At 35.3% G+C, this 25,760-nt stretch overlaps 1 protein-coding gene across 1 annotated transcript; it reads left to right on the top strand.

Annotated features, from left to right (window-relative positions):
- The first annotated feature begins 4,104 nt into the window (after positions 1-4,104).
- Positions 4,105-18,898, top strand: LOC126815287 (receptor-type tyrosine-protein phosphatase epsilon). The gene is made up of 19 exons (XM_050540853.2): positions 4,105-4,120; positions 4,722-4,868; positions 5,306-5,408; positions 5,986-6,077; positions 6,239-6,531; positions 6,814-6,901; positions 7,676-7,752; positions 8,069-8,105; positions 8,730-8,827; positions 9,491-9,616; positions 9,923-10,068; positions 10,416-10,551; positions 11,079-11,247; positions 12,349-12,407; positions 13,665-13,784; positions 14,212-14,337; positions 14,734-14,876; positions 15,441-15,573; positions 15,839-18,898. Exons 1-19 carry the CDS (start codon positions 4,105-4,107, stop codon positions 15,908-15,910), a joined length of 2,181 nt encoding a protein of 726 aa, XP_050396810.1. The 3' UTR covers positions 15,911-18,898.
- Positions 18,899-25,760: the final 6,862 nt, after the last annotated feature.

The raw sequence follows: 25,760 nt of genomic DNA, 5'->3' as shown, positions 1-25,760 counted from the left end.
GAAATTTTTATTTTACATTATCTGTTTTTGCGCTATGATAGCAAGAATGCTCAGCTCTTTCGGCGAGACGTATTCTTGCTTTCTGTTGATGTCAAGGTCGTCTGTGCACAACATAACACTAAAATAGTTGCCTTAAACCAAATATTAAAAATCTAGTTCCAAAAATCCCGAGTGTCAAGTTTTTAATTTGGCTGAGTATATATCTACGCCATAATGTTCAGTAAAAGTTAAATCTACAGCAAAGAATTATATTCATCTATTTGTGCATGTCAGAAGGGATTGGGGGATAAATAAAATCGGCAGAGCCTCGTTTTTTGTTACTTTATCAACTTGTGGTGATATTTTTTGATATCAAAAAAGACTGGTAGGAGATTCCCTATTTATCAAATATAATCATGCAAAGATGCTGCAGTGCAGTGAATCATGGGGAAATTGTTAATTACACGGGGAAATTAATAATTATATAGTGAAAATTAATCCAAGAGTACACATCGACTTTATTGATTACATGGCAAAAACAGTAAAATATGAAATATAGACAGACATCATGTAACAAGATGCTGGTTACACGAGGTACAATAATGTTATACTATCGACATGCGACCCAGCAACAGAGTGTTGGTTATACAGTTGGCATAACTGATAATACAATTTTGTTTTAAGAATGTCAGCCTGGGTTTTATGGTGAACGGTGTAAACAGTCATGTAATAACAGAAAGTGTGGAATACCAAATACTGAATGTAATCATAATAATGGATCATGTTATGGAGATTGTTTACCTGGTTATAAAGGTCTTGATTGCAGTCACGGTAAGTATCGGCTTTTCCAAAGGCAATTTGCTTTGTATTTACTTTCATGGGCTTATTCAAGGACTGTTGTCATGGAATATAAATGACTCATTCAAGGACTGTTGGCATGGAATATAAATGACTTATATTAAAGTACTGTTAGCACATGAATATATTCAAGGACTATTGACACATGGGCATAAATAATTTATGGAATAATTAAATAACTTATGCAAGTTACCCCTATACCCCAAATTTCAGACTCGGGGCAGACCTAGTGTAGCCGCCAACCCCGAACAGGCAAACAGACAGATACCCGGCTTCGCTCGGGGGTCATAACTCCGAAACCGGAAGTGGTAGACTAACGCCACCTGGCCTATGTTACTCCCCGGTCCGAGCTACCCCTATACCCCAAATTTCAGACTCGGGGCAGACCTAGTGTAGCCGCCAACCCCGAACAGACAGACACACAGACAAACGACAGTCACAAATATATATATAGAAGATTATTATTATATACAGTAGTAAGAAGATTTTAGAATATCTGTCAAATAAAATGGAATATTAAACATGGATGTTAATAAATTAATTTATAAATCTACAGAATGTAATGATGGAGGATTCAATAGCCAGGCTTCATATGGTACATACAAGTATGGTAAAGATTGTTCTAAAGATTGTAAGTCACGTCACTGTCAACAGCCTTCGTCATGTCACCATGTTGACGGTAAATGTGATCAAGGATGTAGTGCAGGGTATCAAGGTGATGATTGTACTCAAGGTAATATTACCTCATTTTCCATATTTGAATATAGTGCAAATGTTTGATGAGATATGTAAGCGATTTTACGTTCTGGGGCTATTCAATCTTCCTCAACAGCCACGTGGAAACACTTGACCAGCAAAGACAGATAAATACTTAAGTTTTAAGATTATTCCATGTGATTCTGTCGAGTTCAAATATACAGGCGGAAAATATGTGAAAGCAAGTCGGAACAACTATGACTGGTACAGGTCAATAGAAAATCCTACAGTTCATCTCAGTTCGTTATACATGTTCAAGTAACAGTGAAAGTACAGTGAAAAAAGACTATATTTGGTCTATCATCTGCCAGCGAGAATCCCCTGTTGAACTCTCATCTCTCTATTGACTGAATTAGACGTTTTATCTAAGCTTTTGACGAAACTTGAAATATCGATTTATATCTCAAAGATCTCGATCCCTTTCGATTTTGGTACATAACTTCCTGGATTATGGCATCTGATTGTACGACAATTATTGTTGTCGGATTTAGATGAAACTTGGAATATATTTTAGGTAACAAAGATTCTTTGAGGAGTTCAGTTATGGTGCGGATCGGACCTTCCATGCTGGAGATATGCCCCCTGCATTTTACTAAAAATGTAAAAAAATATGTACAAAGTTGAGTGGACGATCTTGTTCTTGTTCGATTTTGACACACATCAGACCTTCTATTCTAGAGTCATAGCCCCTGCCTTTTAAGCAAAATGTGAAATATGTATGATGTTTGTAGATACTCAAGGTGCTACAATCTCTGTCCGATTCCGAGGAAACATAAAACAATATGTCAAGGATCAAAATATCTTGAATATGTTCGATTGTGGTGCGCATTAAAACTCACTAATATTCGATGTAAATCACTGGGACAATGAATGATTAGTCCTATTGATTTTCCCATCTCTGGGCGTCTCGTGGATGTCAACCGTTTGTTTATCCAATTGAAAAATAACGATTCCTTGATCATTGGCTATAATATGAATATGTTCAGTATGTAATTGACAATGAGGGTTTTTTAGTATGTTAATTATGACACCCGGAATAACTAGGTCTCCATAGCCACTCAAATCTCTTATATTATCTCACTCTCGTTATGGCTAATTTTGTTGTGATTCCTCTTTTTGCCTCGGAATCAACCACAACTTTGACGGAAGATATTCTCTCGGCTAAAAAATCTTTATTCTCTCAGCTATTAGAGATACCGTAGAATCAAATCGGTCCTGAGCAGATCTTTTTGAAAAGAAGCCACTCATTTAACAAAGACACATAACCGAAGGATAACAGACCTACCCGTCCAGTTAATACAATGGACAATCTAACTTCGGTCCACAAAAGAGAGACACATACTAGTCGCCCCCACTTCTAATTTCCAAGGCATAGTCCGAACCTTGACTCTCATATAAATATATTAAACCCATTCGGGCACCAAGTTTAATTACACCTATTTAACGTTTAAAAACCTAACTACTTTATGGAATCAAAGACAAATCTAAACTTCCCAATCATTTTCAGTTTTGTTATATTAACTATGGTAAAGGTTGAAAAAAAATATCCTATAGATTACATTTCTTATATTTCGTCTAAGAAAATTTAAGACTGTCAGTCAAATGCAGTGAAAACAATTTTGATTTTAGACGGTTAGTCACATTGAATGTAATATTAAATAAGTTGGATATTAAAAATTCGTGTTAATATATTAAATTATAAATCTACAGAATGTAATGATGGAGGATTCAATAGTCAGGCATCATATGGTATACACAAGTATGGTAAAGATTGTTCTAAAGATTGTTATTCACGTCACTGTCGACAGCCTTCTGAATGTAACCATGTTGATGGTAAATGTAACAATGAAGAATGTAATGCAGGATATCAAGGCGGTGATTGTACTCAAGGTAAAATTATAAAATATAAACAAATATCATCTGACTTGTCAGTGTGGTAAAAACGGGAGTGATTGCATAAAATAAAAATAACTGATCAATGTGGTGAAAGATGACTGTACATGAATCATTTTTAGTCCGTATTATCCGTTTGGTGAAAGACAGGCGAATCATGATTTAGACCGTATTGACTGCTTGGCGAAAGACGGGTATATCATGATTTAGACCATATTGACTATATACTGAAAGACGGGTATATTATCATGATTTAGACCGTATTGACTGTTTGCTGAAAGACAGGTATATCAGAGCTAAATCTGCTTATTGCAGGTATTTTTAGGCCTGTAATGTTATATGAACTATTAATTAGACATTTATTAACAAAACAAGATCATGATCAACTCTCGATGGCATCAGATACTCGAGATTTTAACTAGATTAAAACAGTTCGCCATTTAAAATTTTAATTTAAAAATGGGAAAGCGAGACTAAGTCTTGAATATACCAGTGGCCTGGTTACAACTATGCACACATCTTGTCAAAACTACAAATAGTGATCATTTAGCTCAGAATGAAGTAATTTGAATGAAATTTTTATTTTACATTATCTGTTTTTGCGCTATTATAGCAAGAATGCTCAGCTCTTTCGGTGAGACGTATTCTTGCTTTCTGTTGATGTCAAGGTCGTCTGTGCACAACATAACACTAAAATAGTTGCCTTAAACCAAATATTAAAAATCTAGTTCCAAAAATCCCGAGTGTCAAGTTTTTAATTTGGCTGAGTATATATCTACGCCATAATGTTCAGTAAAAGTTAAATCTACAGCAAAGAATTATATTCATCTATTTGTGCATGTCAGAAGGGATTGGGGGATAAATAAAATCGGCAGAGCCTCGTTTTTTGTTACTTTATCAACTTGTGGTGATATTTTTTGATATCAAAAAAGACTGGTAGGAGATTCCCTATTTATCAAATATAATCATGCAAAGATGCTGCAGTGCAGTGAATCATGGGGAAATTGTTAATTACACGGGGAAATTAATAATTGTATAGTGAAAATTAATCCAAGAGTACACATCGACTTTATTGATTACATGGCAAAAACAGTAAAATATGAAATATAGACAGACATCATGTAACAAGATGCTGGTTATACGAGGTACAATAATGTTATACTATCGACATGCGACCCAGCAACAGAGTGTTGGTTATACAGTTGGTATAACTGATAATACAATTTTGTTTTAAGAATGTCAGCCTGGGTTTTATGGTGAACGGTGTAAACAGTCATGTAATAACAGAAAGTGTGGAATACCAAATACTGAATGTAATCATAATAATGGATCATGTTATGGAGATTGTTTACCTGGTTATAAAGGTCTTGATTGCAGTCACGGTAAGTATCGGCTTTTCCAAAGGCAATTTGCTTTGTATTTACTATCATGGGCTTATTCAAGGACTGTTGTCATGGAATATAAATGACTCATTCAAGGACTGTTGGCATGGAATATAAATGACTTATATTAAAGTACTGTTAGCACATGAATATATTCAAGGACTATTGACACATGGGCATAAATAATTTATGGAATAATTAAATAACTTATGCAAGAACTGTTGGCACAGGAATATATTTTGACTTATTCAAGAACTATTGGCCCTGGAATAGAAAAGATTTGTTTAGAAACCGTAATGTAACTCAATCATTAAAGAATTGTTGATGCTGTAATATAAGTCAATTGCTCAAGAAGTCGACTTTATACGTGACTACCAGTACAAATAATCTATTTGGAAGATAACATTTATCATGTATGTTTTTGATTATTTCTACAGAAATCCAAACGTCTGCTGTGGATAACAAAGCTGTTATTTCATCAGTAGTTGTGTTACTATTAGCTGTTGTTGTCGTGGTTATCATTATCATGTATCGTCGCAGGTAAAAGTATTTCTACCATTTTAATACATCAAGGTTTTTCTATCCATCTGTCTCGCTGAATTTTAACCGGTTTACCTGAGAAACTGTTGTTAATAAGAAAATGTCTCACGCAGTTTGAATTCCAGTGTAATTAGCTGTTCGTGACTGCATGTTAAGTTATATATATTTCTGGCATTTTTATCAAGATAAAATTGATAGTATTGCGATGCATTCCACGTGTCTTTAACAGAAAGCTGGAAGAACTAGAAAACTTATCGCTGAAGCTACCAAATCTTTTCTTAAATCTGATCTTCATGTATATTTAGAAAGAAATTGGGTTTAACGTCCACTCGACACAAACTAGGTCATTTCAAGATTAACATGTGACTCAATTCTATTTCAATAATTCGCTTACGCGTACGGATCTTTGACAGTGGAAGGAAGTCGGGGGACCCGGAGAAAACCCACTTGATTCAATGTCAGACCTTATTATCCAACGCGCATGCATTAACAATTCGGCTACCCAACCCCGCGTTTTTTTTATATTTTTGAGTAACACAAATTATATTTTTACTCTATACCAACATATATTCTATAGAAAATCGAGAAAAGATAAGAACTCTGATGAAGTAACAACGGAACCAGTGACCGAAAGCTGTAATAATGGAAACCATAATGTACCAGTAAACGGTATTTATGAATTAAGCTTACTATTTAGTTTTATAGGGATACTACTGGGGGAGATATTTGGGATACTAATAGGAAAGCTAACAGGGACAATAATTAATAAGGATAATGTATGGGGATACTAATATTGTTATATATATATATTTATACATTTTCAATTACAGGGGCTGATCCCACTTATGTAAACGATGAAATGCTTGCCATAGAGCTGGCTACTATCACAAAATACGAGGACAGTTCTGAAGATCCCCTTTCAAAGAAGGTGATTAATAAAAAGGAACAGAAGAAACCATCCAAGAGAGAAAAGTCGCCCCCAAATGTGTGTGAACAAGAGTCCGAGACCAATTATTATAACTTGCAATCCGTTGTACAGAACAAAAGAATTGATGTAGCTCATCTTGAAGATGTGTTTACTAAGTTAAATTCAAGACAAGGTGTCTTTACTGATATGTTCAAGGTAGGTGTAGTTCTTATTGATTCCAGACACACATAAATGGAATAATATTGGGTTTAGCGCCTTACTTTTCTGCAGCAACCGGGCTGATGGAGGCATGTAGACGCCATGCAGTGTGATATGAGTAAAATTTGCCTTGACAGCGGCGTTTTTGTCAATTATATTATGGGAGGCTTGTTGGGGGGAGAGGTCGAACATATTTAAGTTGTTGGATCAGAATCATGAATTCAATATAGGGTTAAACTACCTAAGACTCACTTATATATTGTTTATGTATAAATCAAGGGCCTGTCGTCAGAGTTCAGTGCTGTATATGACGATTCACAAATTCAAGAAAACAGAGCCAAGAATAGATATCTGGGATATTATCCTTGTGAGTATTTAGTTGTTTAGCAATCTTTATAAGACCATCCATAAGCTCTCCTCGCAAGGGGGGGGGGTCAATTCTAAATAAGTCAATTGTTCAGCTTCCCGCTACTTGTAATGTGGATGAAACAAACCTATACCCCAAATCCCCTATAACCTGTTCCTTAATATCCATCAAAATTGATGCGTTATATCTCTTTTTCTAAATTCTCACTACATCGACGACTGAACGTCTTTACTAAATCAACCACCGGACGTCATCTCTACATTGACCACTGGACGCCTTCTCTACATCGACTACTGGACGTCTTCTCTACATCAACCAATGAACATCTTCTCTATATCAACCTCTTTTCTAGGTAGACCACTGAATGTCTTTTGTAGCTAACCGAGGTCCCGTGTACACATTGGCGTGCACGTAAAAGATCCCTTGGCAGTTGGAATTCGATATAAGAGTAGGTCGTAGTGTCACAAAATTTCCCTCATAGCACACTGTATGGCGCATGCCCGTCTTCATTAGCCCAGTTCGGGGCAGAACAGTAGGACGTTAAACCCCATTTCATTCATTAATTCTTTTATAGCTCGATCACTGAACTTCTTTTTCAAATCTACAATTAACAGCTGTTCAGGCCAAATATTACCAGTAACACTTGATTTTGTTTTAAAGAAGTGAAATCAATGGGTTGTAAAATCTAAAATCACAACCAATTCCTATGATATCAGTCAGAATTTAGGAAGATAACGCGGTAAGATTAAGGAAATATGTTTTGTTTTATTTTAGATGACCACAATCGTGTTATACTCAGTGAAGTTGGAAATGATCCACATTCTAATTATATTAACGCCAGTTACGTAGATGTAAGTTTTTTACAACTTGTTATATTAATGTCAGCTACGTAGATGTAAGTCACCCTCCCCCTCTCGTTACGATCACTTGCTATGGAAACATCCATACTACCCTATACCAAGTATACCATCTGAAGTCGACATTGTCACTCAAATTAGTAGTGAAACCGATGGTTTACAAACATCTGTAGTTTTCGTATACATTCGGAGAAGTAGACAACAAAGCCATCGCTATGTCCGACCAGTCCCTGTAAGAAAGAGAGTCTTCATCCATTTACTTTTATCGAACAGCCACGCACCACCTAAAATAATGCCTTGTGTATTTCAGAGTTACAGGCAGAGCCAATTTTTCATAGCAGCACAAGGTATGTAATTCCTTCATTTTCATTGCACTCTGTTGTCGTAGGAACGATAAATTAAAGTGGTACACCCTTTTGATCCGGGTTACTTATTTTTGATATGAATATATGTCATCATTTAAAAATTTGTAGACAACCCGTCTGCCGTTTATTCTCGTGTAATATTGCTATACACAAGGTGTGAAATAATTATATTATAGACGAGTTTTCGCTGTGTTGATTGGGAAGTACCGCATTCCGACAATTCAACAAATCTGTCCAAACAAAAATTACATCATATAAAGTTTATTCAATGACTTTCAATAATTGCATAATACACTGGATCAACACACTTTTATAGCTTATAGTTCATCTAAATCAAGGAGGTTAGCGCCTTTTACGTCTTCATTTGCGTGAATCATTAAGAATGGCGTCATATTTAAATGTCGTGTCTCTGTACCCAGCATTTTGTACTTGTGTAGTAGTCGACAGTCACACCGAATGATAACCAGATCAAGTACCCTTCATAAATGAAAATTAAATCGCTTAGAGATTTCGGACACCGAACAGAAAAATTATTTTGACCCAAACCAAAGAAGTTATATTATTTTTAAAGAAATACATTTCATGTATTATTTTCTATAAATCCAGGTCCGACTAAAGTAACGATAAACGACTTTATCAGGATGATTTTTGAAGAGAAAGTTGTCAAGGTTGTTATGTTAACAAATTTGGTTGAATCCAGGAAGGTAAGTTCTGTAAAGGCACATATTTCTCTAGTCAAAATTATGTAAAAAAAACCGTAGTTTTCATTAAGCAAGTTTTTTAACTGTATATTTGACATTTTTTCTGGTATGCAGTGGCTTTAAAATTGGTATATAATATTAACAGACTGCAAAGATAATAAAGCATATATGCACATACAAACCGTAATATTTGGGAATTGCAGGCAGTGCTTAAACTGTGTACATATTACTCAGAAATTTTATAATGTATACATTCATTACAACATAGGAATTTATTTCAAAATGTAAAGAAAAGCAGTCTCAATAAATATGCATTATGTAAGAGCTAAATTGGAGAATATATTGTGGATATCCAATCAAATTAGAAAAAAGGGTGGGTACTAAACCAAATTAGAAAAAAGATTGGTATTAAACCACATTAATAAATAGGTAGGCACTGAACCAAATTAGGAAATATGTGGATATTAAACTAAACTATGAAATAGGTGGATATTATCAAATTAGGAAATAGGTTAGTATTATGGGAAAAATTTGAAAAATATTTGGGAAAAGGTCTGAGAAGCTAACGAAGCTTAAAATATCCCGCATGGCCTAAATGGTTTAACATATGCCCCCTGGTTTTAGAATCTACATTAAAGATCGTAAATTGTCATAATTTGATTTCAGATTAAGTGTGAAAGGTATTGGCCGGAGACTGGAAGAGAAGTGTTCGGTAACCTAGAACTTATTCTAGATGAAGAAATTCAACGAGCAAGCTATACAACTAGAAAGATCAGCCTAAAGCATTTGAAGGTGATCATAATTTGTTTCAGTCAATAATGTATTTCAATTCAAAGGGAGTATCTCCTGTATTTAAGGATATCGAATCTTGAATTTTGCTTCAGCTCATTTTGTACACATCCCTTGGCTGTTGGAATGTCGCGTTGACTGAAACGTCACTGTCTGTACATAATTCTCCCATTCTCGTACTACATGGAGGCATAAAATTAGACCTTTTCGCATATCAAAATGACCAGACTTTAAAACACACACATTTTGCATCATTAAACTTTGTCGTTTATTAAATTTTTTAATTTTTTTGATATTTTATATTTTCAGTCCGGCAAAGAGCACCAGACCCTTTTGTTTCATTTTACAGCTTGGGCTGACCATGACGTACCGGAAGTTGCAGATTTATTAGATTTTCTATATTGTGTTCAAGATTATAAAGCCGATTCAAACTCGCCTACTCTAGTTCACTGCAGGTGAGAACAAACGTGCCATTTTAATGCATTTGGTTTTAGATCAAAATGTAAAACACTGGAACACCTGATACTACCTATCTATTCTGTGAGCAAGGACTGTGAGTTGTCCTATTACAAGCTTTCGTTGTTAATAGATATAGACAGTCTGTTGTAATACAAGCTTTGTTTTGGCAACGGACACTACCTAGTCGTTTGGATGGGACGAAACCCGGAGGTCCCTATATCGGCGTTCACGGAAATGAACTCTTGGCGAAAACGTCGTTCTTGTTTCGTTAGTTGGTTTCGTTTTCATACCAATGCTGGTGTTAATTTACTTTACATAAGTAATATCATTTTATATTATATAGTGCTGGTATAGGAAGAACTGGTACATTTGTAGCTATAGATGCTCTTCTGAAGGAAGGAAATGCTACAGGAAGTATTGACGTTCTACAGTTTATTAAAACTATGAGATGTCAACGAAAGGGCATGATACAAACAGCCGTATGTATATATCTATATCTAGCGTTAATATGACCAATCGGAAAGCGATAATCATCTGATTCAGATAAATCGGAAACTAGAACATCCTCACATAAACTATATTTGGTGTATAGGCTAATAGCTCCGGATCTATTAACAATTTGATATATGTCCTAATCTGTCAATACTATAGCAGGCTAATGGTCAATTTCCGATTTAAATTTAACGAAAATAAGGTCTGAAAAGTATTCTTAGATAGTAATGTAAATGAATAAACAGAGGTTCGATGCCATCTTGACCTCGATGTTCATGGATACATGATATCGGATAATCGATAGAACTTAAATATTGATCGATTTTAATCATTTTATGCGTCAAGTTTTAATGAGTAAGGATTGACCCCCCCCCCGCCCTTTGATGATAGGCCTACATCTTACTCTATCTCCCTCGCACTCTGAAACTGTAAAATTGCCCTTTAATGTCACATCTCTCTCTATCTTCCTCACGCCCTCTTATCTCTCATTTGTAATTTTCATGTTTTGTTTTAGAATCAACTTAAGTTTGTCTATGAAGCTTTGGTTGAAGCATTTAAATATGGAAAGACTAGTACATCTGTATTAGAGTACGAGATGATATCTGGAAAATCTAAGAAATTCCATTTGACAAAATGTTTTAGAAACAAAGAACTGCAGTTGCTAAAAGGAATGATAAACGAAGGTGATTTAGATAATTTAATACGATAGTCATCGTCTACGCATTAGGGTCCACGTAAAGGAAACCTTGATAGTTGGAATTTGTCGAAAAGTAGGCGGAAAAGCCGTTGGCCGGGAAAAAGTTTCAAAATTGTACGGCCGTCTTCAATATCCCGGTTGGTGCAATAAGGCACAGCGTTAAACCCAATTAATTTCATTTGGTGAACATAAAAAAATTGGGATTAATAGCGGAATTGACAAGCGGAATTTTCTCGATCCGTATCACGTATCAGTGTCGCCACGATATGAATACGTGATACGTTGCGTCAATGTAGTTTTAGAGATCTGGCAGATTTTCGCGCCGGGTAGTATGAGTATAGCTGAGCTGAGCTTAGTTCTATTACAGCATGATGGCATTTATCTACCAAGATAACCACCAGTACTAGTCAAGTGTCTAGCCTACAAATTCCTGGAAGGAGAAAAGTCGCTTGACAGTCGCTGAGCTATTAAATAAAATTTAATGTCGAATTTTTGGTTACACTAATGTATCATTCAAAAGAGATAATTTATACCCTTTACCATAGAATCACATGATTTACATACTTGCAAGGTCCCACCTCCCAAAATTTAGCACGTAGATCGACCACCATGCAGACAGACAGGCAGAAATAAAATATGAAAATTCGGAGAAAAACTCATCAAAACTAATGATCAAATTCCAGTCTTTGACGACGATGTTATACGGACTTTTTCCGTATGAAAGCTGTTCGATACGTGCTGCCGTATCCGTGTGCCGTATCACGTATGAGAAATACACACACATTGATGACGTTACACTCAAAATCGATACGGATACGCGATATGGACCAGGAATTAATACGTGTCCACACGGAATAAACGTCAAACCATTAATTGGATCAAGTTATCGGGTGGGTCTAATTTCTTACTTTATTTTAAGGTAATCAAAATCTTGTGAATAACCTACAGGTCAAAATTATGTACCGGTTGTTTTCAAATTTGATTTGAGTATTGACTATTGAGTGTTCATTGGGTCAAAAGGAAGACGCCTATTTTTTTATCGCACATTTACGCCCAACGCTCGTTTTGTTTCTTGTTTTGTTTGCAGCAGATAAGAATAAGATCTATGTACCTGAGAAACCACAGTTGGATATTCACAGAGCTTCAGTAAGTATTTTAAATGTGATTTATCAGACGGCTATAACACTTAAAGGGCGTATGGTTCTATTCTTTGGAACCTTAAAAAAATCGAAAATGGGCCTAAAAGCACATATTAATGTGAAATACGCGAAGAGTCCAAATCGAACGACAGTCGTTTACGCCTGTTTAGTCCATTCTACACGTTTTTTATTATTATTTTGTCATTTATAAATCAGCCATTATACTACTTACTTCCGCATTAACTGTAGAATATGTTTTTTCCTTTGTGCATTACAAATGGCACTCGAAACCATAGAATACACGATTCGTGCACTGATTATGAAATGTTCATTGTGTCTTAAATATTGGGTATTGGGATTCCATATTTTTATTGCAAGATAACAACATCAATATTGATTGTATTAGACCAATGTTGGATTCTAATTCGTATTTTTTAAATTTCAAACATTGTGGATATTATTTATATGTTCAGTACATTAACCAATAATAGTTATTCTTACTATACTTACACCATATTACCCATGTATGTCCGGATAAATTTCAAGACATTAAATCATATTATTACTTTATTAGTCATGGAAGAAAAGTATTGGTTATATCATTATTACTTTACTAGACATGGAAGAAAAGTAGTGATTATGCTATCTGTTATATTAAATCATGTCTCTACTACTTTACTAATCTTGGAAGAAAAGTGGTTACTGTTATATTATTACTTTACTAGTCATGGAAGAAAAGTAGGAGTTATTCTATCAGTTATCTAGTCACAGAAAAAAGTATTGTTTGTGCTATCAGTACTATTAAGTTATATTTATCGCACAGCTTTCAGGTTTCAGGTTTAAACATCGAGACCGTAGGCTGAGATGATAAACCTGTTAACGAATAAAGCGTGCTATAAATGACTTGTAACATTGACACAAGCTCAACATACTTGTTGTTATTGCACAGAAAACCCACCCCACGTCTCTATATGATTTCTACTAAAACTGGCGTAAAGCAGCAAAAGAGTGCAATAACATTAAACATGTCTAGTCATTGCGCGGTTAAGCTCCACCCAATCCACTAAAGGGGAAACAATCTGCTTATTCAATAAAAAGAACAAAGGAAAATTTCCCGTCCATGTTACAATTCATATTATTACGCTACTAGTCATGGAAGAAATGAATATATAATCAATGATATTAATGATATTACTTTACAAACCATGAAAGAAAAGTGGTGATTATTTTTCAGTAATATTAAATCATGTATTTACTTTAATAGTCATGGAAGAAAAGTATTGGTTATGTTATCAGTGATATTAAAGGGCATGACATGGAATCATTGTGGAATTTAATCAGAGATCAGGAAAGTTCTGTAGCTGTGGTAATATTAAATGACCAGGTAATAGCATATTAAAATATACCCAAGGTGGGATTTTAAAGGAAACTCCTTAATTAGATTTGTTTGAAATGCTTTCTCGATTTAATTTAATTATATTTAAACAATGTAAAATGATTGTTCTACCGAAACTAAACAAAACTAAGACGTGACTGGGTTTTTTTATTGTTTCGATTTCAAGGCTATGGACTTGAGTTCTAAAGAATTTCTCTGTAAAAAGATTCCGTTCTTGAAAGCAAAGTTACTAGCTAAGAAATAATTCTTCCTAAACTAAACACAACCAAGTCATGACTACATTTTGGTTTGTTTTTAATTTCGATTTCAAGGCCATGAGCCTCAGTTCTGGAGATATTCTCTGTTAATAGATTTGACTCTTGAAAGCTAAGGTCAGTGATTGTTATGTGTAATACATATAGTTATTTTATTTCAGAATCAGGTGTCAGTTTATCCCAGTTCTGGCACTAACGAAATTATTGGCAAAATGACTATTTCGTCAGAAGTAGACTACTTATCAACAGATGGATTACAAATACTGACTGTTACTAGCTATAAACAGGTAAATAATATTAATAATTACATGCTGTTTAAATACTGACTGTTACTACTTAAACAATGGTGATTGCATACTAAACATCATTAATGATTATTGTTCAATAGTGATTACATGGTAGATAGACATTGTTGTTGCGTATCGTATCACAGTGATTACATGATAGACATTATTACTGATTACTATATCAAAGTGATTACATGAAAGACATTATTACTGATTACTGTATCAAAGGGATTACGTGGTAGATACTATCACTGTACCAAGGTAGACATGGCCACTGATTATCCTACCACAGCGATTACATGGTAGACAATATTGCTAATTACTGTACCGCAGTTATTGCGTGATAGATACTATTACTGCACCATAGTGATTTTTGTATATATTATATTTTAAAAGAACATACAACATGTGTGTAAGATGATAATACTGAAAACTGGAAGAGGGTATGGATTAGAATCACTGAAATCAGATATTACAGAACTGATACGACTGACTGATCAATATGATTCCACACCTCATCCAGTCACAGTTATTTACAGGTTTGTACTACAAAACACTTTCTAAGTAAATACCGAAACAACAACACACAAAGGGATGTCAACAATCACAGGATGAAGCCATGTTGATTTCGGCTCATGTCGTCATAATGTTCCGGTTCGATGATTTTCTCGAAATTATTTTGCAGAAATGATTTTGGGTAAATGTTTTGCAAGATTGGTATTTGGAGATTTGTATTTGGAAATTTGATTTTCGTGATTGGTTTTTCGTTGTATGTCTCTGATGAAATGTAAATGTAGACTAATTTTTTGATTTCTAAAGTAAATTTTCTGATTTGTAAAACAAATATCGCTTTTATGATACAAAGTTTAATTTTGGTCTCCAAATGAAGGACTATAAATTAAGATCTAAGAACACTGAATAAAGAGCTGTTTGGCTTTCCATAGATGTATAGATAACTGTTCACTATAATATTATATAGTACAGTGATATTAAACAATATAATTACAATGTATATAGATAACCGTGGGCTATTATATTTTATATTACAGAGATATTATACTTGGTAGATAGATAACTGTTTACTATTATATTTTATATTACAGTGAAATGCAACATGCTGCTATATTTTGTATTGTAAGAAATATACTAGAAAGAATGAAACTTGATAAGGAAGTGGAGATTTTTAACACCACAAGAAAAATTCAACAATCATTGAATGATGTTATTAATCATAAGGTAAGAAATGTTAGTTTTTTTTATTTTTATCCACCCCCCCCACCTTATAACAAAATAAATCACTTTAAACCCCGTGTAATTGGAAACCGTGTAATGATTGTAAGTATTAGTAATAAGCCAGGCAAATGTTTCCAAATGGTATTATCTGTTATCATGTGCTTCAGTCTAATCTCGAAGATTTTCTGATAACGACCATAGAAATGTGTGCCCCATTGTAAGAAATTATTCACGACACTCAATATGTTCTTTATTTTCTTTATTTCAGGATGAATACGACTTTATCTATAAAATGACCAGTGAACTATTAACAAGACTGAATATTTATGAAAATCTGTAAAGTTCTTAGCTTTAAGATTCATTTATGTTGCTATACAGCATGTTTAGTTTATAGTTTGGAAGTCACATTAATAAGAGTTTTACACTATTGTTTTTTTTTTCGGATTATTATTATTTTCTTTATACATTTTGCTTATATCTCTGGAAGTACCCATTAGATTTCGTAGTTCATGCGAAAGTTTCGAAACCTTTTGGGCCAGGCGAAATGCATGAATTCGTGTTTTTGTAAATGTTGTTCTAATTTGAACACAGCAGACCAGTATGGTTTGGGTTTTTTTTTTACTTCGATTGGGTATACAACTTTCTATCCATAATTGTTGAAAAATGTTATATAGTTATATTTTTATATTTTGAACGTTTGTTAGTTGTTTTTGGATTTGTAATAATGTTATCTATAATTGATGAAAATAATATTTGCATACATCTATACATGTATTGGTATCAATTGTTCTCCGCCTTTCGAAGAAAGTAGGGGACTTTTAAAATGGTTCTGTCCGTCTGTCTGTCTGTCTGTCTGTCACACTTTTTAAGGCACAATAACTCTCCTTCTAATTGAGCTACAATGTTCAAACTCGGGGTGGGTATTTCTTAGGTGGAATGCCTTGATTGTGTTCGAAGTTGAGCATTTTCTCTGCCGTTTGTGCTTTGGGACGCGATAACTTTGGTCCTGATTATGTGAGAGCGATGAAACTTGCTGTATAGTTTCATTACATCAATACCTTGACCAGGTCCGATAATGAGCATTTTGGGCTCATGGTAAGCAGAGCCATGAGCAATTGGATTGGTCGAGACTTTGGACCTCGACAACTTTGATTCTAATGGAGTGGTAGTAGTGAAACTTTGTGTATATTTTCATTACATCAGTACCTTAACAAACTTCGATGCTGAGCATTTCTGCTAAGGCAAAGTAGAGACTTCGATCTGATTGAGGTAGAATGTTTGAACTTGGTGTATGTGTCTATTAGGTGAATGCCTTGACACAGTACGATCATGCGCACTAAGGGTAAGCAGAGATGTTCAATTTGATACCTTGGAGCACGATAACTTTGGTTCTAACTGAACACCTTGGCTAAGTTCGATGAACAGATTTTTTTTTGCTTACGCCAAGTAACGATAAGCAATTTTGATTGGTGTGGACTTTGGAACGCAACATCTGCTTTTAATTGAGATAGAATGTTTAAAAGAGCTAATTCTCTAACCTAAAATTTTCCATAATATTCGAAATTATAATCACGAATTAGAATTCAATATTGATCAAGTTCAATCAATATTGATGTTGTTATCTTGCCGTGAAACTATAGCATCCTAATATCCAACATTTAAAACACAATTAATGAAAAGATATAAAAATAAAGTCCTACTGTTTTGCTCCGAACTGGGCTAATGAAGACGAGCATACGTCATACAGTCTGCTAGGATGAAAATTTTGCCCAGACAGCGGCAATACGGCCTACTCTTATATCGAATTCCAACTGTCAAGGGATATTTTACGTGCACGCCAATGTGTTCACGGGACCTCGGTTTTTCGTTCCACCCGAGCGACTAGACAGCTGTCCTTCATCACTGACATCGGGGAATCACGTCGGAAAATATTGCGAGCCAGCGTCTTACCCACTTAGCCACAGTGACCCCATACAACAAGACAGTGTGGAACTAATTATAGTAAAGGCTGATTCACAAACGACAAAATAATAATTTTAAAAACGTGTAGAATGAACTAAGCAGGCGTAAACGAATGCCGTTCAATTTGAACTGTTCCCGTATATCACCGAACATATTTTATTAATTAGAAATTACAGTATTAATTCAAAAATTGAATATGTGCTTTTAAAACCATTTTCATCTATTTCAAAGTTCCAAAAAATAGAGCCACATGCCCTTTAAACTGGATGTAGATGTTCATTAGCTAAGCAATTTTATTGGCCGAGGCTTTGGGACAAGTAACTTTGATTCTAACTGATAGGGAGTAATAAAACTTAATAGCGTATAGTTTCACTATAGTTTCACTTCAAAACCTTGACCGAGTTTGATCGTGAAAATTTATGCTTAGACTAAGTATAAATAATCAGTTTGATTTCTCTATAATTTTGAAAAAGATAAATGTGCAATTAATTAATATGTGTCGTCTATTGATTTTGGGGTTCGGTGTAGAACATCAACCTCATTGTTTTATTTATTGCTTAGTTTTAAAAATCAAACTTAATATTGCTTCAATTTGTTCTTCTTTTATTATTTAATCATTTATTTGTCTTTTTTAGATTATTTATTTTTTTTCATAATTTATTTAATATTTTTATTCAAAAAAGGGTCTCTTTATAATTGATTAGAAGTCGAAAAATTTAAGTTTAAAATGTACAACAAGTTAATAATTCCTGGCAAGACAGCAGCAGAGTTGAATACCATGAATGAGAATGACAAATAATTTTAAATAAGTATAAATTGTCACGATTATCCTGATTATTTGCATTCTTGAAAAATAAAAGCCTAAGACCTCATATGCCAAATTTAATTTAAAATCATGGTAATAGCAAATTCCATGGACTCCGGCCCATATAATTATTGAATTTCGAAAGAGAGTAGCCATGTCCTAATGAGAATTGAGGGCGTTACAGTGTCCCCGGGCTCTAAATGCCAAAGGTAAGCAGGAAAAGGCTTGGCTACATGTAATTTTAAATATTGATGGCATCATATTTTCAATACAGCTGCTCATAAAGACATTGTTGACTTAAAATCAATGAAAATTCTGTTTTACGGAATTCTTTTTAGGTTAAACTTTTAGGCAATGAATTGATTCAATGTTAGTACACTACCGTTATGTATATTGCAAAGTTACAGCTCCAATTTGCGTTTCGTTTAATATTATTAATTCGTTAATGATTTATACAGTCCTTTGTTGACTCAAAATCAATGAAAATTATGTTTTCTGGAATTATTTTAGGTTATCTTTTTCAATAAATTTTAAAAAATGGAATGGGGTCCATCGTTCTACTTTTCTGCACCGACTGGGCTAATGAAGACATACATACGCCATGTAGTGTGTTATGATGGACATTTTGGCCCGGCAGCGGTGCTACGGCCTACTCGTTTGTTCTGGGTCTTTATATCGCAGACATCTGTACAGCTTGCGCTGTTGAAAATGCCGCCCTGGCCGACAAGAAGGTTGATCGGTTGTATTATTCAAGGGAGACAAGTCTAGTTTCAACGCAATAATTTCTCTTGGTACAAGGCGCACAGGCCACTAATAAATTCTTACATTTTACCCCCATCTCCCGCCATTTGGCATGGGGATTTGCCTTGACTGGTGTAGAAATCGAAGAGAAGGTTCTGAATTTACGTTTTCTGTCAGGTGTTGGAAAATTACCATGGTTTTGAGGCGGAAGGATAACAAAGTTAAGAGGTGGTCACGTTGAAAAGTAGGGCGAAAGTGGACGTGGACGTAAAACTCTAGAAACGAGCGAACGAACATATTGTTCCATCTGTAGTAGAAAGGGACGAGATTTAACATTAGAGTGATGGGGAAGTCACTTGTCTACTATGGCCAAATACTACAATACGATTGACTTTCTAACACCAAAATCTAATATTTTCTTTTTATTAAAAAAAAGACCATCGAATCTCTAAGAAGTCTTATTTTTATCGCCTTGTTAGGTCTCCAGTTATATTCTTGGTCACAGTTCTGTGCATTGGTCTTCAAACCAAATAACTTTTCACTCAATCACGGGGTACCTTAATCCAATTCTGTATGTTCAGCATGGCGTTGTCTTGCAACATTTGCAAGTCAAGATGAAGCAAGTGCATGGTTTGTAACAATACAACCGATGACAAACAGTAGTTAACGTTGCGTCATGATCGTTTCTATTGAACTCATGACTGTTGACTGGTTTGCTCAATTTATATGGAGCCACAGTGGCTAGGTGGTTAAGACGCTGGCTCTCTAGCTTGGAGGTCGGGTGTTCGATCCCTGCATTGGTCTAGAAAGTTCATCTGGTCAGTGGTGCAGAACGGAGGGCCTGACAAAGACAGCTGTCTAGTCCTTCGGACTAGTTGGAATTCAATATAAGAGTAGACGATAGTGCGATATGCCCGTCTTCATTAGCCCAGTAGGACGTTAAACCCCATTTCATTTTTATTTCATTTCTCAATTTATATAAATTTAGACGTTTTTTTCTTGCCAGGCTCTCAGCTCTGCTAACTGGAATATCCCACATAACCCTTTCGGACCAAACTGGAATAGAACCATCAATGGGCCTCCCCGTAAGTGAGTTAGCGTCATACTCAGTGGGCTCCCGTGGCTAAGTCTCTGACATCATAGAAACATGGCGGTAATCTTTAAATGTTTCAGTGTCTGGAGGTTTGTGTTGTACGTCAACATTTGTTTGTATACTATAAAAAGGCTTTCATAATTTCCCAATTTTCTTCTTGCTGGCATTATTTAATAGACCAGGATTAGCTTACATTGGGACACTGGCTGAAAATGTCACTAGGGCCCTTGCGTCAACAGTGAAAAGTGGGCATGTTCTGGCGTCACACTCACAAACATGCAATTTGTATTTCATCACGATAAATAGAAAGCTTTATTTGGGACAAACAGTACACAACATAATAAATAACATCATAAAATTATGAATTAGGCACTGTGGTCCCTATTTATCGTACAAATATTTTATACTGATTTGGGGCCCTTTAATATTCGTACTGGATTATCTTGAAGTACAATGTACATGTACACATATTTGTTGACCGAATCGCAAAAATGAGTCCAAAGACAAGAGAACACGTCTGTTATCCTTCTCTCATTTGCTCGATGGGTTGTGATATTGGCTCACTAATCAGTTCTTCGGGATTATCCAATCTGGTATTAAAAGGCGTTTAGTCGTTCGGGTGGGACGAAAAAAGAACCCTTGGCAGATGGAAATGTAATAAGGTTTAACCTCCAACATTTCTGCACCAACTGGGATTATGAAGATGTAGTGAAATATGTGGAGAATAATTGTGCCAGGACATCACCGTTTCCGCCTACTATGCATCGTATTAAAATCGTTAAGAGTTATTTTACGTGCATGCCAACGTGTGCCAGACCTGCATTACTGACTGGATTATTCCGAGACATCTTCTCAGCCAACATTTGAATCGAAACCAGGACCTCGGTTAGTGATTCATCGCGGCTTCCTTGGCAATTGGTGCAGAAGAGTTGGACCATAAACCTCACCCATTTCACCAAGCCCTGATAACTACGAATCACACTGGAAAATGTCTAGTAAGACTAGTAATGTAAACTTAATTGTCCTATGTAAATACAGCTATGTCGGAGATGTTTTTAAATTCATAGGCACTGCATGTTTCAACATCTTAGATTTGACCACAATTTGGCACTTGAAACTGCGTTAACAGAGAAAAACTGTGTGGTTTTCAACGAAAGTGTTAAAAAGTCTAATATTGCATCATGATTGCTGTTTTAAAATTAATATTGAATTTACCCCATCTTTTTACAGAATGCATTATGTTCATATGCTTTTAAATTTCTGTCTGAAATTCCGCAGTTTCCTGATGTATTATAGTGTTTGCAGAATGTGTCGCTGCTCATATGAAAATGCATGGATTTTCATAATCTTTGGCTAGGGCATTGCATATATGTTTGTTTATTAGATAACAACAGATTTGTTCAGACGGCAGCAACATGTGAGGTATATAGGACTAAGACTAGGAATTATTTTACCTTATTTCACGAATGTAGTGCGCGTTATAAATAGACAATTTTTTTCTCCCCTCTACCTGCATTTTTTGGTTGACGTTTTGGTCTAGAATTGTAGAAAAGGGATCAAATTTGCAATTTCATAGCAGATTCGGGTAATACTGGTGATCAATCTGATTTAAAGACAGATCTATATTTCGTTTCGTTTTTTTTATACTTTCGATGGCCTACACTACATGAAGTGTAGTAAAGACAAGTAAAACGAAATTTTGAACTATAAAAACGAAACGAAAGGATCTGTGTTTTAACCAGATTGTGCTGGTGATATATGAGTGGAGGGATCGGCGTGTAGAGTGTCTTTCTGCAGAGCAATCATTGTGTCGGAAGTGAGATTTTGACCCCAGTCAACATCAAATCTCCGTAAACGGTCAATCCCCTACAAAATTATCTTGAGGGGGTTGCCAAATGCTGACCCCTGTACCTATAAAGATTGGAATCAATGGAATGTTGAGCAAAAAGTTACAGCCTTAGATGCTACAGTCATTTAACATTGAAGTCAATGGGCAAATGGACACAGATCACCAAATATTCCTGGGCCAAACAAGGGCCAAAGTTATTTTTAGTCTCTCTCCCCCTTTTGCATGGCGATTTTTGTTGACTTTTTGGTGTAGAATAAAAAATAAAGGGTTTGAAAATACATTTTCTGCCAGGTTTTGGTGAATATTCATGATTTTGAGGCGGAAGGATACAAGAGTTATGAGGTTGGTTACGTTGAAATGTAGGACCGGAAATTGCATGTTTTTTGTCTCTACTTCCAGCTTGTGTATCTCAAGTTTTTCATGGTGAACCTCATATATGCTTTTGGGCAAGAGTTTGCCACATGTTGCTCCATCTGTGGCAGAAAGCGTTCTACCCAACGAAAATTAGGAAAAAGTTAGAGCCGGTCTAAGAGACGAGAATTAACATTAAAGTCAATGGGGGAATAATTAGTGATCTGTGGCCAAATAATTGCTAGTCTAAAAAGAGTTATTTCCCCTTGACTAGAACTGAATTTGACACGAAGATTAAAATTCTAATTGGGTAAATTAACGTCAGTCATTAGTTTAGTAATAATACCAGTTGTCCACGTGTTATATGCCCGTCATAGTCCCAACATGACGTATATCATTTGGTGCAGTTCGCTTTGTTTCTCAGATCCGGACGATTACATATACTTGGGAACAAGTCTTGAGGATCCCCATGATCTTCTCGGTGAGGATTCAAGCCAGGAGAATTTCTGGTTGCGCGATCGGTGGCCAAATTCAACCAATTGGAGAGAGAGAGAAATGGGGTTTTACGTCCACTCGACACAAACTAGGTCATTTCGGGACTAACATATGGTTTAACTTTATTTCAATAATTCTCTTGCGCGTAGGGGTCTTTAGCAGTGGAAGGAAACCGGAGGACCCGGGGGAAAACCCACGAGGTTGGATCAACCAATTGAACATTTTACATGTGCGGCATAACATGTGTGTATGCGCGAAAGCCACGGTGGCTAAGTTGGTAAGACGCTGGATCGCTAGCCTGGAGGTCGCGTGTTTGATTCCTGCATCGGGATTTTCCGACGTGTTTTACCCTAGTCGTTCGGATGGGACGAAAACCGAGGCCCCGTATATACATTGGAGTGCACGTAAAAGATCCCTTGGCAGTCGGAATTCGATATAAGAGTAGACCACAGTGCCGCAGCCCGGGCAAAATCTCCCTCATAGACCACTGTATGGCGTATGCCCGTCTTCATTGGCCCAGTCGGAGCAGAACAGTAGGACGTTAAACTCCATTTCATTTCATTTCATTTTATGTTTGTATGCACCTTGGTATTGCTCTTGTGTATAGTGGATGTTTATGTGACGGGCTAAAAAGTGAAGCAATCGAACGACTAGACAGACTTCTTGGAATTTATCTGTAGTTGTGAAAGTGTTTCTTGATTAAATTTGTTGCTTGGTTTCATTTCCAACAATAAATAATAAATATTAAAATACAATTTATTTCTTTAATGCCTAATATACAAGTAAAAACTTTAAAAGAGAAAAATACAAACTTTATAAAAGAAAAATACAAACTTTATAAAAAAACAAATAGAAACTTTAAAAAAGACAAAAAAAAACCCTAAAAAAAAAATACAAATAAAAAAAAACAAATATAAATTTATTTCTATCAATACCAAACGCACGTTTAGATAAAAACAAAAGCAAGCGGTATATACTATGACAGTATTAAAATCACACAAATGCCCACCGGTGATGAAGATCTATCAATAGATCATATTTTCTCAAACAGATATTTACAGTTTTCATACCCCTGTAACTTATTTAAACATATTTATACAGGCCCCGCAAAACAACATTCATTAGAAATCTACATCTGTTTTGGTCCTCCAGTTCGTCAACTTATTGCCAAATATTGTTGAAATCATTCAAGTTGTTTGTATGGACCGTACACAGCCTACATCCCATATACATTTTGTTTAAATAAAAGCTAAAATTTAGGCTATATAAAAACCCCGCTCCTTAACTAATACATGTGATAAAAATATGGATAAATATGGATGAATATATCTCCATGTTACAATATATCATGCCTAATTAATACAAAAAAAGCAATTTAGAAGAAAGTTTCCAGCAAACAAGCACCAACAATGCTCGACACATTTGGACAGTTTTATGTAGACCTTACAGTCAAATTGGGACTAACACAGCAGTATAATAATCTTTTCCAATATTACAAACATGACTATTCTATACCCTGAATTGGTGCCAGGTTCAGATAAGGATTAACTATTATGCAAAATGTGCGTTTTCTTATGATACCACGTGTTTTTTCCGGTATGTAATTTACCATATTGCAAATACCCAGAATCTGGGAGTATCACCATAAAAGACAATAAACTAGAAAAGGCTATTTAAATTCAGCATATATGAAAGTTTTGTTTCATTTATATTAACCTTAACATTGGATAGGGCCTCTGAAAGGCACTTGCCTATATACAAAGCGATTTCGTCATACTGAACGGTTCTTCCAAATTGTATACATTATTCGGACACGCATATTGTATGCCTGTTTAATAACCGATTTGACCTAGCCATAAATGTAGCAAGCCACCATCGTCCATCTTGGTGTTTTTCAATGGATAACGTCATACAGATTGTAATACTTTTAGTAGAATTTTTGCTCGAGAAATAACATATTCGCATAATATGTGATATGTACTTAAAATACTTAAATCAACTTAGTCTGTAATTGACAGTTGACACATAAAAAAGAGCGATTTATCGAAAACATATGTCACTCATTTACCACCGAATTACACGTGAGTGGAATTATTCTAATTGCATCATTTAGCTTAAAGTAACCAATCATTTTGTTAATTACACAAGTTCAGGGCCATGATCACACTTTATGGTGCATGATATTTATATACCTTTAAAAGAAACCGGGGAACCCTGTAAGTCAGACTTGCATTAGATTCCAGAGGTCGAGGGTACATCTGAGTTCCTAGACAGCCGAGAGGCTGGATAGGGTGGAGAAGTGGTTTTAGCTATATAGTATTGTAATTTGTGCTATGCTTGTATACCTGTATTCAGCTATATATATATATATATATATATATATATATATATATAAAATATGTAGAAGCAAACTGTCGCATTGTTATTCCTGGTAAGACAGACGTCTTAAGAAACTGTGAGAAGTAAATACACAACGTGAAGCAGAAGTAAAGACAGCTAGAGACAAATTCTAGACGATCACAAGGCTACAGAAATATGTAGTAAGAAAAGATGCATGGGTTCTATGTAGGATGTGGCGACCGGTTTCCCATAGACGCTCTCCACGTCAGACAGAAAGACTCATGGTGCTACATATTCTATTTGGTGCACGTGACTACGAGATCGAGTAACCTGGAAGAAGAATACATATTCTATTTGGTTGCCGTGACAGTTTCGACCTTTAGGGTAAGCAGAAAATTTGGAAGAAGATTAGAAGAAAAGAGAGTATGCATCACACGTTGGATGTGGGAAGTTCTCCCGGCATATTTTCCACATCTAACCAGTGATTGCATAGCACTGCATAGTCTTACATATTCGATTTGATGCCGTAACGCAGTTTCGACCTTTGAGGTAAG

Source organism: Patella vulgata, chromosome 3, assembly GCF_932274485.2.
Source record: "Patella vulgata chromosome 3, xgPatVulg1.2, whole genome shotgun sequence".
Classification (NCBI taxonomy): Eukaryota; Metazoa; Mollusca; class Gastropoda; family Patellidae; genus Patella; species Patella vulgata.
Note: the sequence above shows the minus strand (reverse complement) of the source record. Positions and strands in the feature narration are given on the sequence as shown.

Coding starts and splice junctions, on each gene's coding strand:
- LOC126815287 (XM_050540853.2), top strand. Junction 4,869..5,305: donor AGGTCTTGATTGCAGTCACG/GTAAGTATCGGC, acceptor TTATTTCTACAG/AAATCCAAACGTCTGCTGTG. Junction 6,532..6,813: donor TCTTTACTGATATGTTCAAG/GTAGGTGTAGTT, acceptor GTATAAATCAAG/GGCCTGTCGTCAGAGTTCAG.